Below are 18413 nucleotides of genomic sequence, written 5' to 3' on the forward strand. Positions count from 1 at the left end.
GACCAAAGGTAGCAGTGTTCAGGGTGGATCCAAAGTGCACAAAGCCACCTCTGCTCTTCTGATAACCTTAGTATTTCCTCTAGGTGAACCTACACAGCTCGCTGCCGTGCGCGCTGGCTGGTTTGCATCCACTCCTGAGGCTCCCCGTTCTCCCCATAAATGTTTTCCCCACAGGGTCACAGATTTCAAGCCAGCGACCAAGTGGCTTAAAGCATGTCACCACAATGCCTCCTATTTAGGTGCCCAAATCCTCTGTTGGACCTTGCTCAGGACTTGTCTGAGCATCGTGTCTGCCTTTCTGCACTTTCAGCAAACCTGTGTGAGAACCACTTTCAAGAGAAGACAGGAAGTTCAGTCAGACCCAGGGGAAGCACGGTCAAAGTTTTCGTTCACTTTTCTCATTAGAAAATTCTACTATGGCTGTTTCTTTAGTATCCAGGTTTTCCCAAAAGTGCTGCATCTCAAACGTCTCTGGAGCAGCAGCAGAAGTAACATTTTTTCCATCACTGAAGGTCCTTTGTTGTGAAGTTGTCCCAGAATCCATTAAAGGTGGTGCAGCGTTGGCATTTGATACTGTGCTATGACTATGGAAGCTTGGTAAACTCCATCGCTGAAGGTTTCTCTCATGATCTGTTATGAAACCGGCTATGTTACTACCATGGGGTTCATGTTTGGGCTCCCCTATCACAGTAGGAAGTGACTGATGTACCTCAGAGCCTGGGAGGTAGGTAGTGATTTCTGGGGAGAAAAAAGGATGGTCCAGAAGAGTCACATTTGCCTCAGTTAGGCTCCTTTGGAGCTTCTCTTCTGGCATGCTTGCGGTGTGCTCTGTTTGCAGATCTGGTTTGCCCAGCACACCAGGTGCTTTCTCCTCAGCTTCCGAGATGATGACCTCAGGAACTGGCTTGTTTATCTCGGATGAGGTGTCACTGTCGCCAAACTGTGCCTCATTCCTTGAAGTTTCAGTTATGGGTCCTAGATCTCTGCTACTGTGAAGTCTGTTACTTCTGTCAACTCCTTCATGTTTCTTCCTGAAGCTTGAGGTAGAGTGTCTCCCTCTCGTGTGCATTTCTTGCAACCGCCTGATGTGCCCCTTTTCATCTGCTGGGAAAAACACCGAATTCTCACTTGTCTGCCGACTGTAGCGCCGGTGAGCCGGGGACGAAGGGCCCTCATGGACGCTGAGAAATCTCTTGACCCTTCTCAACACAGAACGTTGTCTTTGGTGTTTCTCCTCTTCCCAGGGCCACTCTTCCCCGTAGAGGAATTCGGTATCAGCCAGCCTGCCAAATAAAGCCAGGTAGTAGGTGTCACTTACGTATAGGAAGCGTGCGGTCTACATGCACACATATCCCGCTGAATCGGCAAGAAGACATAGGAACCAAGGCCCTAGTGTGTTGTCAAGGAAGAGCCTGGAAGGGGTGAAAAAGGGGTGAGGGTGCCAGGAGATAGTGTCTGTGCCTTTGGACCAGCCGGATGACCCGGAAAGGTCTCCATGTCCAGATGTCTCTTCTCCTGAGGACCAGGCTGGGAGGGCATCCAGCCAGGCACCTGGCCCCATTTCATATTTGGGTTGCAGCCCTCTGTGGCAGCTCCACATGGTTAAGCTTGTGCTTAGGGTAAGGGAAAGAGGAGAAACCCTGCTCAGTGCTGTAGATAGTTTTTCAGGAGAATCCTTTGGGCAAAAATAACAACAGTGAAAAAGCTACTCCTGGAAACGGATGTGACCGTTTCAAAAAATGTTGGAATTACTCAGATGGCCAAACCTCACTTACTTCTGGGGCACGACAGTGTGTCTGAAAGTCCCATCTGTACCTGACGGTCTTCTCCTGCCCAGCCTCAGTGGTTCATGAGAATGACTATTGCTTTGTCTGCCAGGCAACGCAGTACACATTACTGACTTCAGTGCACCCCAGAAGACAAGTCAAATTGGCCCAGTTACCTGTCCTAAGGGCAAGGATGGCAAAGGGGCTCAGGCCAAATCCGAGGCGAGGAGCACATGGAGGCTATGCTAAGGTGGAGGGACAGAGGAATTTCATCCAGCATTTGTGAAGATGTTGGCTTGAGGGGACTGGAGAAGACTTTGGATTTGGGCTGAAGTTTTATATATTTGCTTTGGACTTGAATGGACCTTTAGGCCTTGTTTTTGAAGTCTGCATAGGAACTACCCAGTTTTTTAGAGAGATGAACCGAGAAACAGTTCAGAGCAGAAAATAATTAATAAAAAAGTCAACACATCAGAGGTGTTTGCATTTCACAGGGGTAACATGGAGCTATTTTTCATTCACTCCTTCGTTTCTTGTGTGAAGTGCTTCTTACCAAAAAATTGTTTGCAGACTTAATAATGTTTCTTCTTTTCTTCTCCACTTTTTTCCCCTAGCAATTGCAGTAAAATAAATTATATTCTATGGGTTTTTCTTCTTTACTGTTTTACTTTTTTCTTTACTGTTTTACTTTCTTCTTTACTTTTCTTTTGGCCATTTTGTAGTTTTTCCAGAAGGAAATAAATTCTGAAAAGGCTGTGTGTGATAAAAGGAACTCATATAAACCATTGTTCTTTGTACTACAATGCGTGCAAAAATGTAAAAATAAGAGGAATAAAAATGAGAAAACTCCAATTTCCAGGCCAAATGAAGCAAAAAATTAAGCACATTTTATTTTGATAAAGGCTGGAACATTTTGGAAAAATTGAAAACTTCTTGAGATAAGTTTTAAAGTTAAAAAAATGGCTACTATAAAGTTTTAAAAAAGATTTTCAGATAAAAATGTCTATTTGCCCTGGTATTTGTTCAGACATGGTGGTATTTACACTTACTGTCCTGTTCTATATTACAGCATGTCACGAGTGTTTAAACTCAACAGCTTCTAAGGTGACTGGCCTATCACTGATTTCTCATATAGGTCCTGACAACACGGGGCAAGCCTGTATCCTCTATATGTTTCTTTATAAGGATGGTTCTTGTGTTGATCTCTGCAAATAACTCCTCTTCTTTAGCTCTTCACAAAATCTGATTGCTCCAACTTCCATGCCTAGATTATTAGCCAATGAAAACTCATACAACGTTTAAGATAATTTCTTGTTTATCTTCACAAAAATCTGGACTGATTTTCGCCATCATTTGCTAACAAAAGAAGAAAAGGAATAGCTATTTTGCTACCTGGGAGGGGGGGTGAGTGTATGAAGAAGCTGTAGTAAATAAAAAAAATATTAAGAAAAGTCAGTCGTTATCTTCAGCACCATCTTGATAGATAGTGCTATCAACACTATCTAACTATCAACAAACCCTCCCTGCAAACATACTCTATTTATTAATTACACAATTTAAGCTGTGGGTGCACAGTTCGTATGAGCACATGGACCACTGGAGACATCATCCCACCAACACCAGCCTGTCCACTCCCTCCTAACATCATTTCCCATCTCCATCTTCCCCGCTCACAGTATCGTCACAGCCTGCAGCCCTGCGCTGACTGTCCGTCAGTCAATGTGGGCTGTAGGGGTGATGATCTTTCTGATGGCATTAAGGACCCTTAGTGCCACTCACCCCATTTCAATAGTCGATCCAAGAAATGAAGGAATACAGTAATCAGCAGCTGCTTTTGTGTAGGGCGGCCGGGCAGAGGAATCGTTCCAGTAAATATCTTTTTCCATCCTTGGTAAGTTCATGTGCATCTCGTCCACCGCCAGAAGTGAGACCTTAGATTTTTTTGGTATAAATCTTGTCACTTTCAACATAGTACAGTATATGAAATAATCTGCTTTGTACTCCCTGGGTCAACATTTCTTTCGGAAACCCTTTAAAGTAAGCTGTGTATGCTGGCCTGGGCATTGGGAAGAGACTCAGCATTATAAACCCCCTATACCCTCGTATACTCACGAAAGCATAAATTTTATTGTAACTTGAGTCTTCTATGCTACAAAGATTGAAGTCCTTTCCTCACGCATGATGTAGTTAAATGGACATGTGATCCTCCATGTGCTATGGGAAGTCTGTGTAGAGTACTAGTTGTGCTCCTTAAAATGTCCAGAAGTCGAGAAGCTTTCTGGTAGGCTTCATCCACATTCTAAGACATTCCGAACCAAGTATGCGACCATCCTGTTCTAGGGCCTTCCAATATATTTTATACAAAGGGCTCTGAGGCACTGTAGCACGAGTAGCCTGAAGTGGTGTTAAGCCAGAGAGCATCTCTGGCAGCCTGAAGGCCTTCCCCACTCCTGTGCCTACCTGCACTGCTTGCTTTGCTTAATATGCTGGTTTGCTTGCCCTGCCCTTGCTCCCTCTAACACCTGGGCTCTGCTTTGCAGTCTCAGTGGTCCCCAGCAGACATGGGGTCCAACAGCAGCTCAACCCTATGCTTGGTTCTACCTGCAAGGGGAGCAGTGGGTGCCTCTTCATGTCTTTGGGCTCCATCATGGCATGACAGACAGGGGCTGTTTGGGAATTGGGGATAACTGCAATAAATCTGTACCCATCTCACAGCTCCTGCCACTGAGGACGCTGGCTCCTCTGCCGACCACAGCACGCTGCTCACGGCAGCATCACAACATGAATCATGGCATGGGCCCTGCTTATTAGTTCAGGGCCCTGCTTGGTCTTTTTGGTATCTTCACTGCCAATTTTTTTTTAAAGGAAGGTTTATATACAATATCGTAATCTCTCGACATGCAGATTAGCAAAACGTGTTCTTATCTATGTGGGAATAGATGGTTTTTGGATTTTGCAGGGTTGACCTACATTATGTGTTTTTCCAGGCATAAAGTGAGCTTATAGTTTGAGGTCAGCTGTTTGCATGTTTAGTCAGACATCATAAATGCCAAATACCAAAACCGAGATGCATTAGCTTATAAAAACAAAATCTGGGGATCACAGCCATAGGTACTCCTTCAGGGAAAGAATTTGTTTTGCCGACACTTCTTGCCCTTAATTTGTACCTCAATATAAGAAACAGGATTAAATGTAACGATAACCTATGGTACAGTAAAGCTGGAAGTAGAAATAACAACAGCAACCTGTAAATTTCTATCGATGCACCAGTTAGTTTCAAAATCATCATCATCTTCTCCAAATGGATTAATAAGTTGTTCAGCGACCTAGAAGGAAAATGAGACAGTGAATAGAGGTCGGCATGCCATGTCAGGACTGCTGCCGCAGAGAAAATAGGATCAGATTTTTCTCTCTCTCCCTGCCTGTCACTTGCAATCATAGCTTGAGCTCCTGTATGATGGTTTTGCCAGCCTAGCGAAGGAACATCTTGCCTTCCCTATAGATTCATACCTCCATGCCTTGTTGGTGCTGTCAATCATGATTGTCGGCGCTGGCCTACTGGGAATTGAGGCATGTCTGGGCCATGGTAATTGTCACATAAGATAGTAATTACCTTTCCTTACTGTTGTCTTTGGCTGATTTAAATGAATGGTTTAGCAGCTAGAGGCTCTGTTATTGCATTATGGTCCACCAGCCCATTGGGTCAGTATTCCTGAGCCCTGCAGCTGGAGTCTGCTGGAGGGAGTATAGCTCGTGTCTCCAGCTTAGCCCTCAGCCCCTGCTTCTTTATCGGGGGTGATGCTGATGGCATCCCTCTGAAGCTTTTCAGGAAAAGCAGCCCACCAAAAGACTTGACTCAAGTGGGCGCCATGCATCATGCTAGCCAAAGCCAAGAGACAGGATCTGAGTTTGTTCTTTAATTCAGCCTGTTGTTCTGGGTTTCTGTACATGAAGTGATTCAAAGTGCAGGGGAGAAGCCCATCCTGTGGAGCAGACAACCGAAGAGTGAGCTCAGGCACCTTTGTGGTGAGGCACCTTAGTCTGGGAACTAGGCTGGGAAAGGAAACCTCTATGGCTGCCCATAGCTTTATCCAGTCCTGCCCCCCCTCAAAGGAATAAATAAATGGAAAAAAAAACAGAGACAGCCCCCCCATCCCCCTGATCACCAAAGTACATTTTGGGGAGAAAACGCTTAGCTGCTGGGGGAGAAAAAAAAGATGAAATAGGAAAATTTAAAAAAAAAGAAGTTGTTTTAGGAAATTCAGACTGCTTCTCTATTTCTCAGTTCCTTGGTACACTGAAGTTAAATATCCTCTCCCCTTCATGCTTTTCTCCTTCTGTTTGTCTTTTTAAGCCCTGGGTTTGAAGCCGATCACATTCTTGCTGACCCTCCCAAGCCTTCCTGGTGGTCACCAGGGCCACGCACTGGAGCAGTGGCCAGGTCCTCAGTTTAACGTGGATATGGGTAAAGCGACTGTATGATTAAACAGCCCTGCTCATGAATCTTGCTATGGACGGCTATGAGCTAAATAACTTATAATAGTCAGCCACTCCCTGGCTATTTATTCCTATGTGCTGCTAGGTTGTACCGGTGGGTAAGCACTTGCTGACTCTCCTAGGCCACCACTTCCCAGGGCAGCGGTGGAAGACAACAAATGAACTGCTGAGCAGACTAACATGACAAAAACACCCGTAAGGCAGGAGGAATGAAAAGGAGACAGGCTTGGCCCGTGGCATTACATTTTGGGTATACCTATGGAAGTGCTGCAATAGTAATGAGCCAGAATGCAGACTGCGTTGCAGCTTTCCAGGGAAGACACTGGATCAACTTGCTGTACACCGGAGGATCACCGCCCAAAAATCCACCACGAAACCTGTCACATGAGCTAAAAGAATTGAGTAGGGCTGGGACAGAGGGAACAGTAGCAGTGGCCTTTTGCTTGGCTGACCTGGTCCTGGCATATGAGACAGGACTTTATTCTCTGGAAAGGAATGTAGTGCTGGACAACTAAGCCCTGGATTTGGACGGTCCGTCTATCCCCATAATGAAAATGGGGATTTAGAAGTGTCTCGCGTGATGGGAAACTTTGCCCCTGTATTGTAGGTGTAACAAACCAGGCCCGAGGCCAAGGAATGAGCTCAGTTTAGCCATCATTTCTGAGGAATTGCCAAGTTACTGGAAGTCAATAGCCCGGGGCCCTTTCTGCAGCCTGGCAGCCAAAGCCCAACACACTCAGCAGGAAACCGGCTGTAACCTTCAAGACAGAAATAACCTGACTCGGGGGCAGTGCAGGTTTGGACAAACCTCCGGTCTGAGGGAGCACTGCCAATATTAAATTCGTTTTTTAAAACTGCTTCTCCTCCCTTTCATTTCCTTATGCAGAAGATTTTTCAGTTACAATGGCATCTCGTACCCACCGTAGCCAGGAGTTGGCTGGAAGCCCTGAGCCTAGCTGGAAGAGATGCTACTAACAGCCTTGGGTGCCGACGAAGGGGAAACCATTCCCCCCTCAGGGGCACCAGCAGGGCGGACAAGAGAAACAGCTTACAGTTTTGTAACCCGCTAGTAAAACCCTGGAAGACATTGCCTAGAGATAAAGCCTCACATTTCTGCAGGAGCAACGTGCTGCCCCCCTGCACCAGCCTCCCTTCCTCTCTCTCCCGTTCCCCTCCAGGCTGGTCCCTACGCAGCAAACCCCTTTCCCCCCCATTGCCTAGGACACAGGACTAGAGGAGCTTGCCCTGCAGGCACTTTACTTTCCCCCACAATCCGCCAGCTTGGTGTGCTGCCTTCTCTTCTCTGCTCTTTGAAGTTGGCTGTGGAAAGGGGGCTCTAAAACTGGCCAATTTTGTGCAATTTATATTCTAACAGAAAAGTCAGCTCTAAGTTTCTGGCCATGATTAATAATCCCAAAAGGAAATCTTAATGCACATAGAACTCTAATGTATCAATTTGCTTTTTATTTGAAACTTTTTTCCAGTTAGTCTACCTTGATACTCACTGCAGAGGAGAGAACCGCCATGAGGTATGTGGCTTAATTACTCAACTATCAGATTGATGGCGATATGTTAACTGAGCAGGCATCAACAGGCTGATGGGTAGCATCCAATTCCTTCTATAACTCTTCTTTTTAATGAATGTTTTTATGCAGTGGGGTTGTAGCCAATATTGGCTGTCACCATTTGATAGTCCTCTGGAACCGGAGACCTTTAATTGCCTGCATCTGATTAAGTTAACAGCAGATACTAAAGGCTGGCTTTGATCATAAGAAAAAAGTATGATTCAGTCCCTTTCAGTCCATACCAGGTCTGCAGCAGTACTTCCCCAATGCACAGCGGAGTGGGAGAAGGTTTTTTTTTAAAAAACATCTGTCATGGAGTCCTGGGACCCAATTTTGCTGGAGTAATACTCCCTTGGGGAGTTATGGCTGCACTGGTTCTACTAAAATGAGCTCTTTCAGGTTCTCAACCATTTCTTACTGTAAGATCTGTCAGGTGGAATTAAAGATGTATTGCATGATGTTTCTTTATGACCACAGGACGCTTTGGGCTGAATTCAGCTTTGGTGTAACTCCATTAATCTCTGGTGATTTTACAGTGTGCCACGATTCTGACACCTTGACTTCAGCTCTGACACCTTCACCAGCTCCCCTAGGGAGGGTTCCCCATGACCTTTCCAGAAAGCTAGTTTACCTTGAGCCATCCTGCGTAGAAGAAGAACTGTAACAGTGTGAAGATTGGAATGTAAAGATCTAAGTCATGTCCCTGATACCCTTGGTCAGTATCCAAAAATTGGCGCCCTATCAGGCAGGCAAAGAAAAAAGTATAGACTGCAAGAGTAACAACCTGCAAAGAACAAAACTTCATTGAAATCATGCAATAATACAATCTTATGCATAAGGCAACACATACCCAAGGGCCTCTGACCGCCTTTTGCCATATAATTTACAAATCTGTAGGGAGGTATGACAAATAGAGAGGCCACAGCAATAATTATAGCTAGGAAGAAGACCCAAGAAACATAAAGACATTTCAGTGTTTCCCTCCCCTCTCCCAAATTATGCTAGGCCTTCAAAACATCTCCACATTAAATATGACTTAAATAGTTAGCCAGGCATCCACGATCCTGTGGGAGTCAAGGAGTGCTCAACAGCTTGGAGACTCTGGTCGAGTCTATGGATGTTTTGCACCAAGCTCCCCTTTTATGAAAATTGTGTTTCGAATTTTGTAAAGGGTAATAGCTCAGTACCTGGGTATAGACCAGTGGAATTCCAACCCAGTCATAACCAAACAAAAGACTACACCAAGACCGGTACTTATTCATCTCCTAAAAGGAAAAAAATAAGAAAAAACAAACCCCAACAAACTAAAATTGCATGGGGTTCAATTCTAAATTATAAATATTTTGTTACAGTTCATTTTTGCATGTATAAAAGGACAGGGAGATATGAAAGTGTGGTATATATAAATTGATATCACAACTATATCCAGCACCCCATTGTCACATTTGAATATTCACTTAGTTTATGGAATTGGAATGCTGAGTACTTTACGTATTTCTTCACAAATTATCTTTTGTTTCTATCTTATCCACAGTCTAGTGATACATGAAAGAGAATATATTATATCATTAAAAGGATGTTTGACCACTTAATGAAATATTCAGGGAGATTATCTTCCTTGAAACTGATAGTAAAATGTTCAAAATGTCAAATTACTCCAATTTTTTTCCCTGCAGCAATGGAACAAGTACAAATTTACAGTGATGTTACAACAATTTTTTACTCATCAATTTGTTGCTTCAGTTCATACCTTCTTGGTCATATCAATACAATACCAGCAACCTGCTGCTGTGTGTGTTTGAGCGTACATCAGTACGCAGAGAAAAGTGGTATAAATCCTGAGTAAGATCATTTAGATGACACTGGAGAGCTGTGCGCACTAAGTCAAATTATGTAAGTGAAAAGCTACTACATAGCAATTTCAGATTGGTTTTCTGCAGTTTTACTTTTTCTACTTACGTTCATCAGTGTCTGCAGATCTACACTGTCTCGAATTCTTCCCTCTTTTCGTGCCTTTGATGCCAAATTTCCAAACCACACAAATGGAACCCAGTATTTCAGGTGGGGAGACTTAAGGTCATCAAAAATTTTTCTTTCATATCTCGTCATAAAACCTGTTTACCCAAAAAAAAAAAAAGACTTAATTTATTCTGTGCTTTCAGTACTACTGATATAAATTTTGAATATGTTTGAATCTGTTTATGTGATATTTGCATAGAACTATGCAAAACACTATCTATAATTCTAACTAGTAGCCGCCTCCTTTTTTTTTTTTTTTTGGAGCTTTTTTGCCAGGATAGATCTTGCTTGAAACAACCTCCTTTTGCAATAACTACCTACGCAAAATCCCTCTTGATCAATATATGCAATAATTCATTATTACTGTGTTCTCATATCTGACCGCACATAATACTAAAAATAGTACAGATTACTCTCTATTTTCATATTCTACTTTCAGAAAAATAAGGAACTGGATATATCAGTCAAGAAACTATCACTTTTCAGCAATGATGGCTTTTAGCAGCATCTCAACATATGTTGTAAGGGCAGTTACGTGACCTTCTGATTCTGATAATTTTTTCGTAAATCTGCAAAGCAGTGAGCAAGCAACAGAGGATACAAGTGCATGCATGAAACAGAGCTCAACAGAGAGTGTGCCTTCTGCCAGCGAATTACTTCTCTGCCAGATTGTGTTTCATGTTTTCTTTGGGGTTACGAAGGCGTGCAAAGAGATGGAAAAGGAATCATGCACAGAAATCCTGCTGCTAGCGGGACACCGGGCCAGATGACGTGCTGCGGGGCTCCAGGTTGAAGCTGCTCTCTGCCTGGCAACTTGCCTCGCCGGGGTGCTGGGAAGGTATTAAGTTTCCTGCAGAGTTCTCCTGGCCTTGTGAAGCCCTGCTTCCCGCTGCTGTCAGCAAGCCCAAGGTCAGAAAGCAGGGGAGCCAGGGCTGTGTGGGACAAAACCTGCACCAGAGCAGCTCGCTGCCTGGGACTGGCACGGGAGCAGCTGATTTTTGGAGTAGCACCTCCACCCCCTTGGGCTTCGTGGGTAAGAAAGTTCTGCTCTGCTCTGCTATCCTCCTTCCACCCAGCCTTTCAGAAAAACAACCTCAGAAAATTCATGAAGGAGAACTTCACATTTTCCTTAGTCCAAATCCTGGATTTTCTGCGATTGGAGCAATCTTCAGGTTTGGGGGATCTTAGTGTTTGCTCAGGTGTATGTGTCAGCTACCAGGTGGGTATAAGGCTTCTTTTGTTGTGTTGACATTAGCTCCAAAACAGGACAAAGTTCATAACATGGCAGCCCCAAAATAAGGGGCTCAGCCAATTAATTACAAGTCTGAGTGCTGAAAATTCAATAAGGGAATTGAGAATAGACAGGATTTTTTTTCTAGTCTCCAACTAGTAGCTAAGAATTAGCCCATTGTTACTAACATTGCTAATGATACATGAAGCAGCAACCCCCCGCCCCACAAACTCAGTTGTGTTTGGTATAAATATATGAATAAGGTAAAAGGAGATTTGTTAAACACATTGACCTTGTTGAAGAAAATGCCACTGTTGTACAGTGGCAACAAGTCAACACAGGAGGTATGAAATACTGCAGCTACTGGGAAGGAACACAAGGACAGGACAGAAAATTCTGTAGAAGAGGAAAAGTTCAGCAGCAAGACACAGTAGTCCTCCAGTATCCTGGAATTTGAGAACAGAGTAAGATACAGCTTTTAAAAGATCCCTGGGCAGTTTGAAGCCAGCTCTCCTAATCTACTGCGCCGAAATAATCAGGCAATCAGACAAATTGACTTGCTAGTTATGACTCCTGACTCCTAAAAGTCAGTCTTTCAGGCTACCTTTGATTTTTGGCTGGCCAACCTGCTTATTACGGCACAGGAAAAGGTGTTTCTGTCAGACAGATGGAATATTAGAAAATTGACAGTTTGGAGTAAACACTGGATGCAAGTCACTTGAGAGGCTCTGGGAAGTCATTATCTGGAAAGGCACAGCCTGAGGGAGTCATGAAGAACAGCAAAGCTCCAAGGATCAGTTCAGCTCTCCACTAAACTGGGTATCTTTTTGTTCAGAAAAGCTCAACAAAGCCTTGTTCTTTTAACAATATCATTCAAATTGTCATTATTTTTAAAGTTAAGGTGTTTGTGTTCATATTAATTAAATATTCTCTTTGATGGATATTAATAATGCCTAGTATTCTTATCACAGAAAATATGAAACAATTCTGGATTGCTCTTACTGCTGGTGAAGGTTAGGGCAATATAAACAATATGCAGTTCAGAACTGCTTGCTGTTATTGCAGAGATAAAGAAACACTTTATATTCCATTAAATATCCCTCCTTCCAGGGGAGGATATCAAACATCAGTTATTAAAATTAAATGGTTTCTAAATATGGTCATACTATTTTTATTCAAGAGTATTCAAAGAATTAACTGAGGAACTCTCTGAACAAGAACGCTCGTTTTGACAAGCATTGGAAGACTGGAGCAGTTCCAGAAAAATGGAACTATTTGGCAAATACTGTGCCAAGATCTTGAAAAGGATGATCTAAGGAATGACAGGGCACTGAATCCTTGCGAAGGTATGAAAAGCTTGACATGGGATGAAATCAATAAAGAATCAAAGAACACTAATGTGAACAGTGTCAGCCAAAGTGGTCTTATGGGAAAATTATTGATGAGAACACAAGCCTGGCTAGAAAAAGTCACTCATGCTCTCCCTCAAGTGATTCAAGGAGTATTGAGTTCTCCTGTCAACACGGAATGGTTTGAGACAGGACTGGTTCAGGGCACCCATGCCAAATACTCTGAAGGCTAGTGGTTAGAGAAGAAGGAACTGAAAAGAGGTCATCTCCCACATCTCCAGAGTGCACTAACAATGGTGAAGTAGATAAAAGCTTCACTTTCTGCTTCCGTGTTATGTGACAAAGAATTAAATTAGGTACTTTGCTCCAGTAGAGGGCTTGGGACTGCAAACTTCAGCCATCCATAGGTATTCATGTAGTTGGGCTCACACCTCATGTTTCTCTTCAGCATTTCCTCTCGGCTGTTTTGGGCTGCTTTCTGCCCAGCTGCTGACTCATTTCTCATGTTTTTTAAGACTTGTGTTCTTGAGCATCCAACTTCCTTCTTGCACCTTGCAGCCAACAGGATTGGTACGCTCAGGACTGCTACTAGACATCTGACGCTTACGGCATACGTGCCGCAGTACTCAGTATCATAACATCATGAATTTACATGCATCTACTGCCTACAGCTCCATAGAGAATGCTAAAAAATGAAAAAGAGTTTAGAAAAGAGTTAGGAGGAAGATCCTTGAGTGTAGGGAGAGACTACAGATGGTGAAACTCCCAAGTTTATTCAAGCCTTTATGCACTCTACTAACAGGTAACTATTGAGAGAAAAATGGTGTTTTCATCTAATTAGAGAAAGAACAACCCAAACCCATTACAAAATCCAGTCACTAGAAGATGACTCTGTGCAAGTTCAGACAGAATGAAATTTCAGTCTTCAACGGCGAGTTCACCATTGTGAATATCCGTTCACCTAGGATGCAGTGTAGTCTCCAGTATAGTCAGCTGAATTTTAAGTCAGGGCTGGTTATATTGCTAGAAGGTATTATAGCTCAGTTGGAAATTGCAACATGATAAAGGATGTTGTGAGTAAGCTTTGATGCCTTGTATTATGGATGAGTCAGACTAGATTATCATGATACTGTTCTCAGATTTAAAATCTATTAATTTAAGCAGTTCATTTGCTGAAAAGAGAAATGTGTAGCAATAGTTACGCTGCGGCAGTTCTCAGTTTGATAGCGAAATGCAAAATCGGCACAAGTTGTTTCAATGATGACTGTGCTGTAAGTATCACATTCTGCCGCTCACATTCATATTAAATGCTGCACTCCCATGCAGTCTGATATGTAATGCCATAGGGAGCTAGGGAGGGCATAATTGCAGAGTACTGTCTTAATCGCTGGGTGTTAATAGGAGCAAAATATACCCTCAAGTGCTCAGTACTGCATCAACAAAAACTCTGTGGCACAATATGCATTAAAACCTACAGAATAAGTACTGAAATCCACAGAGCTGACTACACTATCAATACTTAGTTATACAGTTTATAGTAGAATATTTTCCACTGTTAAAAAAACCCCAAACAACCCAAACTTGTTTTCCAGTCTACAATTTTTGTACAACGCTGCGACATTTTGTCTCTTTTGGAACAGATTGTCTTTAGCAATAGGGAGGCAGAGCTGGATTGGCCTGCTGGAAATGTTGTAATTTTCCAGTGCGTACTAGAAGCAGATTGCTGGGGAGAGTGACAGAAGCTTCCCTGACCTCTCACAGGCTCAGGTAAACAGTTTTGTTGAACAGCACAAGGAAGAGAACTTCAAAATCCAACTGAATCCAACATAAATGATTTTTTTCAGTAAGATCAGCGCATTCTGCCTGGATTTTTTTTTAATATCCAAAGCTTCTCACACATATTTGAAATGTGTATATGTATATACACACTGCATATTTTAACTTGCTACAACTTTGCTTACTAATCTCTGCCAAAGGAATAATTTTAAAAAATGCAAGACGTTCAGTAAAAAACGTATGAGTTCTCCTGTTTGGAACAGATCCCCACACCTCCGCGCTGGTGTTCTACCCCTGCATGACCACACCAGTCAGAAGGCACGGCATCACACCTTGCCTTTAATACTCAGCGGTCAATCCTTCATAGACAAGCAAAGTCTTACGTGATTGAACTCTCTTCCCCACCATCACCCTCACTGTTATCAAAACAAACAGCAAATAAAGACTTGCTTAATACTTAGTATATTTATCCCTGAAAAAATAAGCTTGAGGTGAGGTTGTTAATTTAAAGAAAAAACCCTTGGGGTTGGGGTTTTTCAAGTATATCACAACACTTAAAATGTGCAATCTACTTAAAATAAATTGAGATAAAGCTGTACTTGTGAATGCCTGCACAGATCACTCTCTGATACACAAGCCAAAGTTATATCCTAGACATCGAGGCAATGCCATATAACAAGTCACCATTCCTACTGCACCATACTATCTCACAACTACATTATTTTTCAAGCTTTGGAGAATGTTGTACCTACTCCATACGCCTTTGTGTTTGGGGCAGGCCTGTTGCCTCCATGATGTCTGAAAGCAGACCCACGTAAGAGTCTCAAACTCATTTGATTTCTATAGTGTCGCTAGATGAAGACTTTAAGAGCATTAAAGATGCACACTTAAGGGCACGTCGTTTAAGCCACTGACAAAAGCATGGTAGCTTTGACATGGGTTAGTATGAGCCACACGTGGGGCCAAAGAGGAAAGAAAAAATGAGGCTGGCTCCTTCCCTCCCTGTGCCCTAACCTCCGAGGGAAGGGAAAGAAATTTTGGGGAGGAGGACTCCAGTACCTGCTCCTACCACGTGGTCCATGGTGGGGAACCTTTTGTACACGGCTGTGCTCACGGAGCGAAAGATCAGCAGAGATGTTAAATTCACGTAACGCATGAGAGTCCTCCTTAACAAGCGCCCATATTCATCTCTGCCCTGGACACAGCTAGAAATGAGGAACATCAGGCGATCTGGCCACGGCAAGTTCACAAACTGGTTCCACCAGCGATTCACCACCAAAGTAACGTAGAAACCTGGGGGTTAGAAGGAAAAAAAAGAAGTCCAGTGCCTATCAGGATTTCTGTTTAGGTTACTTTGGTTTAGTTTGCCGAGTGTTATTCATATCACTAAGCTGCTACATTTCCCAGAATAAATGCAGTAAGTCACGTCAAAATGCAGGATGCAATCAGTGCTAATTATTTAATAGACATTGCAACTTAATGGCCCGTTCCAGCTGAGTATCTCATACTCATGAACTTCCAAATTTCCTCTTCTGTAGTAAACCTTGGGTGCATTTAGTGCTTTGAAAGATCAGGCACAATGTATCAGTGTTAGTGAGCAATACATATATATATATGAAAACTTTACTCTTTTGTTGGTATATTAAGAACAGGAGCACAAATGTTGATGTGACAAAAGTGACTTAAGTTTAAGGAGACCTGTTGGAAGCTGATGATTTTATTGTGAGCCTCTAACCTCCCATATGCCCCTTAGCTCTGAAATGCTTCCATGCACGGACATTCACAAAATGCCTGAACAGAGACAGCGTTGGAGAATAATTTCACATGTAACTGGTACTTACCAAGCACAAAAGTTACCGGGATTTGTTCAGCATATTTGTCACAGTAAATTGATAATTTTTCAAAGAACCGTTTTTGGCTACCTGTAAGAAAAAATCTGCGGCAAAAATAAAATGTATCTGTCCTTTCATAATATTCTGACACTAGCTAGAAAGTGCAAATATGTATAAATAATCAGGTATGTGCAATCGGGAGCAACCTTGGCTAATGTCTTCAAGCGAATTCTTAAAGGTAAAGTGCTGAAGACTTTGCACGTAATAAAGAAGCTGGAGAAGAAGACAATATTATTCCCTGGTCTTTGCAGTTTTCTCATGACTAATTTGACTGGCACTACTAGTTAGAATCTATACACCTGGAGAATTAGCTTGCTATCTCATACAGACAATGATGATAGTCAGACATAATTCTGCAAGTAGAGCTTGCTCTCCTTTTTCAGAGGGTTACTTAATAAAAATGCTCAGGTCTGCTTGAATTGCAAAAGGTTACCAATCTCTAATTGCTCTTGTTTGAAAATGCTATGTTGTTGCAGCAGTTTTTTTACTCTTACTCCTACGAAATTTTTCTTTTCCACAAGATTAAAAACACAACAACTGTATTTATTTTGTAGTGAGGAAAATATTCACCAGATGATAGAAAGTGAGTGGAGCATGGCAGCTTCTGCCCATGGAAAAAGAAATCTAATGAAATACGACAAGCTTAAGTATAAACAAATTTTTTATTTGTATAAATGAGTATTACAGTTATTCTTTGATTTCATGTAAAAGGAACACATGAAAAATATTTGGTGGGTTTTGCTTACAATTGTGCAATAAAACCTGGAGCGCATATAGAAGGCTTTCCGTGGTGTATTTACCATGGTCTTTAATTGCCTAACATTTCAGTAAAACTAGATTAATTTAAATAAATGTGAAACTCTGGTATTTCTTTACATATTAATGCTGTAATTTTCCTTCCGAGTTTACAGGTATAGATTACTGAACATTTTGGAAAATCAGTGATTAATCACAGACAAACTGAAGCTCATTTTCTCCTTGCTTCACAAAAAAAGCAAACACTGAGGTCTAATTACAGGTCAAGGTAAGAGCTGAATCATGATTTTGATACTTATGTCTAGTGTACTTCATCAATTAAAAGTTTCACTGTACTAATTGATGCATTGCATCTGTCACACCGGTGTTTAATTCACACCTTCGTGGAAGAAGCAACTCTCCTAGCATGACCCCCCCAGGTGCTGGGTGACACACAGGTAATAACCCGACTGGTTTCCATGCAGTTTTGCTTGGTCCTCTGCAAGCTTAAGAATAAAGTTTGCCATGCTGCCCTAGCTTTAAGCAAAACTTTGCTTTTCCTGACTATATAACCTGGCTCATAAATTATTATCTTTCAGGGTTGTTAAAGAAATTACCACTGAGCAACTGAAGACACAGTTCTGCAAGTAGAACGAAAGGTCTGTACTTATCATTTAAAGCAGAGGCATGCTCACCGTCGCCAACTCGACATCAGAACGATAAAAGCTATATTACATATGCCAGCTATAGGTGTTTGTTTAGCCTAACTTCAGTAGGACGGTTGCTCAATGCTGCGCTGAAAGTAGAATCAGCTGAATGCAATAGACAGTATTTTATTTATACCCTACATGCTTTCTCTGGAACATTAAATTAAATGTGGAAAGGAAAGGACATTAGAAAAGGTCCAAGAAAAAGACAATAGTTACGTAGTAAACTCCCCCCCCAACCATCATTCATCAACCTAACACTATGAAGTGTGAAACTTCAGACAACATTTAATGAAATGTGAATTGGAAAGAGTGTACCTGTATAATACACTTATCGCTGTGTAAAGAGTAGCAAAAACAATAAATTCTCTGTACAGCAATTTGTAGATGCTGCCTTTCCACTTTAGGAGTAATCTGTGAAATCCAAAGAAAGTGGCATTTGCTACTTTGCTGGAATAAGTGACTGTCATCCTCTTGGCAGGCTGAGCCTAGAAACAGTAGAAGAGAAGCAGGAAACCAACAACATTTTAGACAGCGTATCCTAACCTGAATGCACCCTTGTATAGATAGATACATAGATATACACGCACATATACACATATAATAGTATATGTACACATAAATATATGCTGTGTGTATTTGTATATATAGAAAGAGAGAGAGAAATAAAATCTTGCAGTTACAAGCCCCGTTGAGACCTGCAGATTGACTCATGGAAGGCTGTATTTGGGCTCTACCTCAAAGACCTCCCAAAAGCAACGGCTAGCACCGAATATGGCCACCTGCCTGGGTGGCAGTGGCAAGGGCATGTTACACCTCTGAAGCCTCTGCTTACTCTCAGTTTACTCCAGTTCGGTGTGAGCAAAGAAAAGGAAG

At 42.2% G+C, this 18413-nt stretch overlaps 1 protein-coding gene across 2 annotated transcripts; it reads right to left on the bottom strand.

Annotated features, from left to right (window-relative positions):
* Positions 1-376: 376 nt before the first annotated feature.
* Positions 377-18007, bottom strand: BEST3 (bestrophin 3). Of its 2 annotated transcripts, none has more exons than XM_075154404.1 (9): positions 17856-18007; positions 16045-16139; positions 15263-15496; positions 9788-9942; positions 9016-9093; positions 8460-8612; positions 5012-5092; positions 3546-3697; positions 377-1283 (listed from the first exon to the last, which is right to left on the bottom strand). In XM_075154404.1, exons 1-9 carry the CDS (start codon positions 18005-18007, stop codon positions 377-379), a joined length of 2007 nt encoding a protein of 668 aa, XP_075010505.1. The 2 variants fall into 2 exon arrangements, with proteins under 2 accessions (XP_075010505.1, XP_075010421.1); XM_075154320.1 differs by having other exon boundaries at positions 4979-5092.
* Positions 18008-18413: the final 406 nt, after the last annotated feature.

Source organism: Calonectris borealis, chromosome 1 (assembly GCF_964195595.1).
Source record: "Calonectris borealis chromosome 1, bCalBor7.hap1.2, whole genome shotgun sequence".
Taxonomy (NCBI): domain Eukaryota; kingdom Metazoa; phylum Chordata; class Aves; order Procellariiformes; family Procellariidae; genus Calonectris; species Calonectris borealis.